We start from the raw sequence: 9,609 nt of genomic DNA, 5'->3' as shown, positions 1-9,609 counted from the left end.
TTAAACTGATTTTCCAAGAGATCTTTGGCTCTCCTCTGAGATCACCATAGAATAAGCTTGATTGATAGAGCGAGTAGGATTCATGATTAGAATTTGACTCCTACTGGAGGCGTATGACTCATTTAAACTAGTGAGAAACTGAAGTAAACGTTGATAATCAAAATGTTGCATGTACTTCCTAGATTCTGGACAATTACAGCATGGGCAAGGCATTATGGCATCGAATTCATCCCAGTCACTCAACCTAGAGAAATAATTGGAAACAGTAAATGTACCTTGTAACATAGAGTGAATCTCCTTGTGCAAAAAATGAATTCGCGATCCATCAACCTTATCAAACCTTTTCTTTAGGTTACTCCAAACTTTTGATGCATTTGAGGCATAAATCACACTACTCAAGAGTTCTTTTCTTATTGAAGTGACGATCCATGAGAGAACAATGGCATTACACTTCTCCCATAGATCATGAAGTGATGAAGGAAATGCTTCTCTGGTATTCTTCCCATAAACAAATTCGAGCTTACTTTTTCCTAGTAAAGCTAGACGCATAAATCTACTCCAGATAGCATAATTTTCAAGACCCGTTAGCTGAATGAAACCAAAGAGCTACCTGAGGTATCTGATGGATGCAAATACAGGGGATGATAATGATCGATCTCAATCGAATGAGATGGAGAATTGCTGATTCATTGGACTCATCAATAGCCATGGATTACATATCGAAACTCTAAAAGAACAGTTATAAGCAAATCAACAAGTAATAAGCAAATCAACAACAAATCTCTATACAGCTGAACAACTACAAGTTGAACAACCAAAAATTGATGATGAACTCCTTATCGAACACCCAGACTCTGATACCATGTGAACTTATGGAGTAATTATCATCGAGAAGATACAGAGAATAATGGAAGAAAGAGAACTCATTCTCATTAAGCTGAAAGCATCTAAGAAAATCTTTTTACATTGCTATGTCTATATAAAGGGAAGTTACTGTGCTAACTAACTTTAACAACCTTCTAACTGCTTCTAGAATAATTATCTTGAGAACTGCTCTAATACTAGCTCTCATAAGTCTGACCAACATATTATCTATTCCAATAAATAACACAAAAGAAGGATATTTTTGTATGCGAAATCTGAAAACATATCTCTCTATAGCATCAATACTAAGTACGCTATGGTTTGAAGCTTTAGCAGGTTTATTGATAGAGATTAATCGTTTTTATTTTTGGTAGATGACCTCTTTTTTATGATATAGGAGTGCAACTGGGTCAGAAACCCAAAGAAATGATTTCTTGACTCTGGTATCACTCAACATGTTTGTTCGGTAAAAAAAAAGCATATGCAAGCTACACTCCCATTAAATTCAATAAAAGAAATTTTCATGGAAAATACTATAACCGTACCAAGATTGAAGAATGTTGAAAGTTCAAAGATGACTTTTGGCAAGTTGTTGACTCTAAACAAAGTCTTGCATGTTCCTACAATTAGGAGAAATTTAGTTTCAGTCGAACAACTTATTAAAAATGGGTTTAAGTTAGTGCTTGTTAGTGAAAAAACTGTAATAATTAAGAACAACATGTTCTTAGGAAAAGACTATCTCACTAAGAGCTTTTCAAGCTGAATATAATGGTTGTTGAATGAGTATTATGAAAGGATTCAATAAGCTCGATTTTCTTCTTTTCAATACTATTTTTGTTTTTTGTTACAAATTCTATTTTTAATACTAGTTTTTAACTTATTAATTGTGAAAATATACTTTAAAATTTCTTTATTAGAGTAAATATTTAAAAACTCTCTTGAACTTTACAATATTTCTTGTGTTAGCAATTCAATTTACGGGCGTTTATTTACACTAGAGGTGAATTAAATACCACTCAAATAGTGCCGATAAAAAAAAAACTTTGGGTGCATAAAATAGGTATAATTTATTTTATTTTTTAAAAAAATAAAATGAAACTGATCCTTTTTTTTCTTTGTTCTTCCTCACACCCATCCACCCACAGCCCCCTTTGTCCTTCTTCAAACATTTCAAACCCATTATTTTTTTTTCTTTCTTCAAACTTCACGCTACATACGAAGTATATGAACCTATCAAATTCTTATTAGAAAATACACACATAAAAGTCATAAGAAATTTTAGCACCCACACAATTTTCTTTATTCTATACTCACACATTTTAATTATTTCTTTTTGAAATTTTTAAATTTCACGATAATAAATATTTTCAATGGAGGAAAATGAAACTATAGAAAAAATTATTTTTAAGAACTAACCATAAAAATGGAAATGCAAGTGAAGGGTGACTTTGGTTCTTTCTCAAATAAATTAGGAAATTAAAAATTGTGTACTAAACACTAATGACATATAATGACAGTTTAAGTAATCGTGAGTTATGGAAGAGATTTTTTTTAAAAAAAAAATATTCATTCCAATTGGCCAATATTTTCGTAAATTAATTAGTGTTTAAAATCATAATGAAAAGAAGTCGTAACTAAGCAATAAATGTATTATAAATAAAAATTGAAAATTGAAAAAGAACATGGATTGAACGTGGCAATGATGTGGTGTTTATATAGCAATGACATGGCACGTAAATGATACATTTTCCAGATTGGTATTATTCACTTGGTCCATTTTAATTGTCATAATTTTTATTTTTTAAATTAAATAATATTATTTTTGTTATAAACAATTTATGTTATAGTGAATGTCTAATTATGTGGAGTCCTTATAGGATATGGTTAGGAGTCCTACTTGGGGACCAAGTAAGATTTTCCCTATAAATAAAGGGTTTTCCTTCATTGTAAAGTAGAATGGTGAAAGATCTATGAATCATGAATATTCTTCAAGAGGAATACGAAGTCTTTTCTCTTCTCCCTACTTTCTTCTTCTTCTTCTTCTAATTTCATATAGTTTCATAACACGTTATCAGCACGATTGTTCTATTCTTAAAGAATTATGAAGAAGACGGAAAAAGTGCATAAGTTATGCAATAATATTCTTATATCTTCGAGGTATGATTTATCTTTATGTTATAATTATTTGTGTGACAGATCTGGAGGTACCATCTAAAGTAAATATTTAAAGAGATTTGTTGACTTTTTATACGTTTAATTTTAATCGATTGGGAAGAGAATTCCTTAATTTAATTTAATAATTAAATAAGCTCAATTTAGTGAAAGATATGTTTTCAATCTCTACATGAGGTACTGGATCTATTAAACTATATTTATTAACTGCTAGTATTGATTATAAGAAATCATTAGTCTCAGTTTTGTGTATAATTATAATATATAATCATATTAATGATCATAAAAAAATGATAACATTGCAATTATTTTCAAAGGCTTGAGGTTGAGCCTCATTGTGGGTAAGACGATAAATTTAAGTTTTATCGCACCTAAAGAATAAGACGATAGATTTATGTCCAATCGCAAAAAGAGGGTAAGACATTGGGTTAAAGTCCCGATGCACCATGATGATAAGATATTGGGTTCAAGATCCATCAATTTATGACCTAAGACACTTTTATATGGATAAGACATTGAATGTGAGTCTCAATGCACCATATTGATGATATAATAATGATTAAAGAAAAACTAATGTGTTTTTTATGAGAAGTCGTGAAATTTACTAAATTTGCTCTATTACGTAAAGTGAACGTGGTTATAGTGCATAATATGTCTGAAAGAAGACAAGTGATTGAATAATGCACATAGATATTGAATGAGGTATTAAAGCTATCATTATTTAATATGCACACATATTTGTGTTTCATTCATGAAGAATGAGAAATTTTGATAAATGGTAAAAATATGAATTCATTCTTTAAAGGGAATGAGGTGTAAGCCACCATGCTAGGCATGAGAAAGATTGCAAAAATATTGGCACAAATAATATGTTACATGCACAATTTTCTTCAGATTAGTTCATTCAATGATGGGATCATGACTCACCTAAAGGGTGAAGTAATTGAGAAGAAATAAATCTGAAAATTACTCTTGGAGTAATAAAATTGAAATTTACTCATATAATAGTAAATCAGAAATTTACTAAAGCAAAAGGCACATGGCATAGTAAACTTGGAGTTTACGAGTACTACTAATTTTATTAGTTGGCATGAATAATTTGGTCATCCTAAAGATGTGCATACTGAGTAATGGACATACATTGAAAACTAGAAGATTTTTTAAGAATTATTTATGTTGCTTGTTCTCGTGATAAAGTTGATTGGATCAACTAAAGTTGGGACTAAATCCCTAAATTCTGAAAAGTATAAAAGGTGAATATGGGCCCATTCACCTATCATGTGATATGATAAAAAAATGCATCAATAAAATAATCACATGTGTGTTTGTTATCAACTTGCAGTTTGACATTCACAAAATTGTTTGTCCAAGATAATTGAGCTAAAAACACAACTTTCAGAATATGAAATCAAGATAATTCATCTTGATAATATTGATAAATATATAAGATGATGTGACATTAAATATCTCACATAGTGAATCATTGCTTATGAAAATAAAGTTTCATATGTTGATTTGAAATATGATATTACATACAAACATAATTGTATGAATCAAACCAATAAGTTATGATCAATTTTTTTGTTAATTGGTTTATGGTCAGGGACCAATAGTTTTCATCTGATAATTTTGATGTGCAATATATGATTAATGAATATACTATGATGCATAAAGATAGATTCTCCAAAAGATTGAGATATATGTTAGGTTGTCTAACATAAGGGGGAGATTAGAAGCATCACAAAAGTTGTAAATACTCCTATTGAATGTCCCTTAAGGATAAAGTCTATGACATGCATGAAGCATGAAAGACTAATCAATTCTAAATAAAATAATCCTTGAAAAAGGGGGAGGATCAAAGAATCAAAATGATCATAATAAGGAGACAATGTGCTCTTGGAGAGCCTACGACATAACAATTTATGAAACCTCATGAGAGGGGTAGCTACCTAAAAATAATGAAGTGATGAGATCTCAATAAGTTTTGTCGTGTTGTGAATCGATACAAATGGTATATCGTTTACGATATCTTTGATACAATAGCGCGCATTATTGTAAAAGATTATGAGAATATGAATTCTACATCTATTAAAGCATGCTTGTGTAGAAATAATTATCAAGTGAAAAGTGGAATGATGCATCTTGGTAAGCGTAAAGCTTATTTGACTTGCAATCTAGGCACTAAAAGATGTCATACATCTAATTTGAATGTTGTTACTTGACAAAATTAAATATCCAATGGGTTCAAAATCTAAAGCATATACAAGTTTTTGGAAAACTTGTTTATCATCCTCATAAGGATTTAATCGATTCAAAATGCATGAAGCATATACAAATATTGTTATGCAAGTTGATAAGTAGAATTGAAACTCTTGAAGAGTTTTCAAAAGGCAATATATTATTTGCTTAAAGAAGTAGAAGGAACTTGCAGAAATCTTTGATTCTGAAGGAAAGATTCATAAAAGGAGATAGAAAAAAGCATATTTCGTCAAGGTTTTTCTACACTCATAAGCTCCCAACAATGGTGATATCAGCATGCAAGAGGTATGTTCAAGTAATATTATTGTTGATTTATTCATCAAGTCTCTACCAACTACAACTTTCAAAAGGATGGTGCACAAGCTTGGAAGACGAAGATTCTAGTCTCTGAATTGATGTTGTCATTAGGGGGAGTTAATACGTGATGTACTCTTTTTTCCTCACAAGGTTTTGTCCCACTGGGTTTTCCTTGTAAGGTTTTTAATGAGGCATTCATAATGCGTATTATTAGATATGTGTACTCTTTTTCCTTCACTAGATCTTTTTTCCCACTGGGTTTTATCTAGTAAGGTTTTAACGAGGCACATAATCTATCGACATTCAAGGGGGAGTGTTATAAACAATTTGTATTAGAGTGAATGTCTAATTATGTGGAGTCCTTGTAGGATATGGTTAGGAGTCCTACTTGGGGACCAAGTAAGGTTTTCCCTATAAATAAAGGGTTTTCCTTCATTGTAAAGTAGAATGGTGAAAGATCTATGAATCATGAATATTCTTCAAGAGGAATACGAAGTCTTTTCTCTTCTCCCTACTTTCTTCTTCTTCTAATTTCATATAGTTTCATAACAATTTTTAATATATTGATATGTAAAAAATTACAATTTATAATACTTCTCATATAATTTTTGAATATCTAAACTTTTTATTTAAGATATTGAATTAATTTAATATAATTTAATTCTAAAAATTAGTCAAATTGACTTGAAAAGTGCAACATGACAAATAAAAATAGATTGAGGGAGTATATTTTTAGGGTGATATTTAATTCACTTACTAGATTAGGGGGTAAATAAATCTTAGTAAAGTTAAAGTGTTAATGTAATTTTTTATGTCAAGTTTACGAGTTTTTTTTTTATGTATTTACTTTTTTAATTATTATTAATCTATATTATCGTTTGATGACTAAAAATTGTATGATTTTCTACTTCATTAATCTATTAGACTTTCGCATTTATTTTATCAATTTAAATTTAGATTGATATGTCTTAATGAGAAAACATAAGTATCATCATGCCCCATTTTTGGTCATGATAATAACACAATTCCTTTACTAAATTTAGTTTGCTCTTTAATATTCATTCCGATTTCCCATCTAATGAATAGCGAACGCAAATATTTAGACGAGGAAAAAAAAACAAAATTCACAATTAAAAGTTGAAAATCTTTATTGCGATAAGAACTTGAACTGCTCCTTCATTAATAATTATACTTTGTGTCACAAATTAAAAAATTGAAATGTATCAAAATAATTTGGAAGTCGGATACACTTGCATTCACATAAATAGAACATACTTTGTGACTTGTATATAAGATTAGAAGTAAATATAAGGTGAAAATATATGTAGTATGATAATGAGGATGAAATATTTGAAGTGTTGCTCCTCCCAACTTGTTCAATAAAAAACTTATACCATACCATCTGTAATTAAGGAGCACTCGTTTACTTGTCCCACCAAAATTTTCCTGATTTCTTTTCTTCAACGACAGGTTTTTTTGGCGGTTTCTCTTCCTCTACTGCAATATCTTCAACTTTGGAAACCTCTGCTTCTGATTTCATTACTTCATCCTTCTGTTCGGGATTAATAATCTCTGTTTCTGGTTCGGATTTTATGACTTCCTCATTCTCTTCTATTTCTGGTTTTATTTCTTCATTCTGTGCCTCAGTAGTTGTCTCTGTTTCTGATTCTATAACATCCTCTGTTTTATTTTCTGGGGTCTCCTCCGTCTTTGGTAGCTGTGCTTCTGTGGATGTCTCCTCTTTCACTTCTTCTGACCCTTCTTTTCCCTGCATACATTAACACTTACATCCAATCAAATAATACCTAACCAATTGCGCTATGCAACATAAGTTATTTCACAATACACATGATGAAATAAATAATAGTAATCAATTATTTCTTTCGTTTCAAAAAGAGTGGCCCAGTATGGCTTGGTATCGAATTTAATGAAATAAAAACTTTTGAACTTGTGGTCTTAAATTAAACTTATGTCAAACGTACAAAATCGTCCTTTAATTTTATGATCTTAAACATGGCACAAAAAAAATTAAAACTAAAATGTTATAAGAAAAAAAAAGGACGTCATTCCTTTTAAAACAGACTAAAAAAAAAAAGAAGATGATTCATTTCGAGACAGATTAAAAAAAAAAGATAATTCCTTTTTAAATAAAGAGTATATTTTATCCTTGAGATTATTATATTCTATATCTTACACGTAACAACTCATTACTTAAGTATTCCATCTTTATAAAGCCTTTCAAAATAAAGGTTAAATCCATCGGTAGCCCTTTAAAGTTGGAATTAATTTTTATTTAGACACCTCAATAAGACTTTATTCATTTTAGACATGTCATGTTGAATTCGGCTGTGTCATTTTGATACTTTTTGCTGACTTGACATATTGTGTCTTGCACTCATTTTGAGCGCATGAGGGTTTTCTTTTTGGATTTTTTTTGAATTGTTTTCCTCCTCCTCCTCCTCCTCCTCCTTCTTCTTCTTCTTCTTCTTCTTCTTCACTTTTTAGCCCTATCACTTAATTTCACCTCCCCATGAAAATTCATGATTAAAAAATCTAACAAAATATGAAAAAAAAATATTACACTAATTTTAAAAACGTTTATAAGAATAAAATATTTAAAAATCATCACACTAATTTTGAAAAAAAAAATTAGAACAAGACTTTTTTTTTCAAAAAAAATAGAAGAATTTTATATATAATTTCCAAAATTAATTTTAAAAAATCTAAAATCTAATGATTTAAAAAAAATGGAAGAAGAATCAAGAAAATGGTTGTAGAGTTGGGGAGGCAAAAGGGACTTAAAACAGATGGGGTAATGGTGGGGTGGGATGGTAGAAAATAGGTAATTTTATTTATTTATTTTTGCTGATAGATTAGTTATTTTTTAATAATTTAACTTAAAATTATTATTTTTACATTCAAATGTCACATGTCAACTTTTAATTAGTCATCATGTCATCCACAAGTGTGTTACACACACTTTGTAATTTTAGCTGATTGGCAAAAAGGTGTCAAAATGACAGAACGGACTCTTACCTGAGGTGTTTAAAATGAACAAAACCTACTTGAGATGTCTAAATAAAATTTGATGCCAAATTCAAGAGGTTCCCGATGGGTTCAACCCAAAACAAATAAAGATGTAACGATGATAAAGGGAGAGGTATATAAGATCACAAAATGCATGTAACATTAGGATAATTACATTTGCATATATATATATATATATATATATATATATATATATATATATATATATATATATATATATATATATATATATATATATATATATATACACATATAGAGAGAAAGAAAATTGATTGTAATAATTGAGAATACCATACCTCCTTGAACAAATTACTGAGAGAGTGAGGCTTATTAGGAACATCATCGCCCACAATTCCTTCTTGCTTGTTGTTGTTTATGATGTCTTCTCCCAACACATGAGGAGCGGTACCCTCCAAGACCTTAGGCTTGCTTGCACATGCTCCCATTGTTTTTGCCTTTTGATTAACAAAATTAATCAAATCAAATATCCTTTAGGCCTTGTTGAGTTAGACAAATTATTATATCGGAGAGAGGAAAGAGGCAATGATGTTGTCAATTGATGTTTCAAGGGATGAATATATGGAGGACACATTAAATGCTTTATTGCCTGCTATATCACCTTCTATGGTCGAGAGACTTCTTCGTTTGGCTTCACATTTTTTTTCCTACTCTAATTATGACAAGTAATTTTTCGAAAGTACATTTTATTACCTTTAATTTTGGTTGGTTATTAGGCACAAAAAAGAAATATTAGAGATTACCATTTTTTTTCTTTTCTATTTTATTTGGTGTTCATGATTAGGTTATGGGTTTGGTAATTAACATATGGTACTATTACTCAGCAAAGACAACTGGATCCAATGTCTAGGAATGACAAATATTATTGGCATTAGCAATCCTATTTTGTTCATGTCAATATGTATGACCTTGAACCATATGTTGTTCATCTTCTATTTTTAAGATATCTAG

At 29.8% G+C, this 9,609-nt stretch overlaps 2 protein-coding genes across 2 annotated transcripts; both read right to left on the bottom strand.

Annotated features, from left to right (window-relative positions):
* Positions 1-549, bottom strand: LOC138347612 (uncharacterized). The gene has a single exon (XM_069295914.1). The coding sequence runs from the start codon at positions 547-549 to the stop codon at positions 1-3; it is 549 nt and encodes a 182-aa protein (XP_069152015.1).
* A 6,248-nt stretch (positions 550-6,797) lies between these two features.
* On the bottom strand, positions 6,798-9,221 carry LOC109119824 (KNR4/SMI1 homolog). Its single transcript, XM_019212904.3, has 2 exons — positions 8,937-9,221; positions 6,798-7,360 (listed from the first exon to the last, which is right to left on the bottom strand). Exons 1-2 carry the CDS (start codon positions 9,084-9,086, stop codon positions 7,016-7,018), a joined length of 495 nt encoding a protein of 164 aa, XP_019068449.1. The 5' UTR covers positions 9,087-9,221; the 3' UTR covers positions 6,798-7,015.
* Between the last annotated feature and the right edge of the window lie 388 nt (positions 9,222-9,609).

This window comes from Solanum lycopersicum, chromosome 3 (assembly GCF_036512215.1).
Source record: "Solanum lycopersicum chromosome 3, SLM_r2.1".
In the NCBI taxonomy this organism is placed as follows: domain Eukaryota; kingdom Viridiplantae; phylum Streptophyta; class Magnoliopsida; order Solanales; family Solanaceae; genus Solanum; species Solanum lycopersicum.
This window is presented reverse-complemented; position numbering and strand designations above follow the sequence as displayed.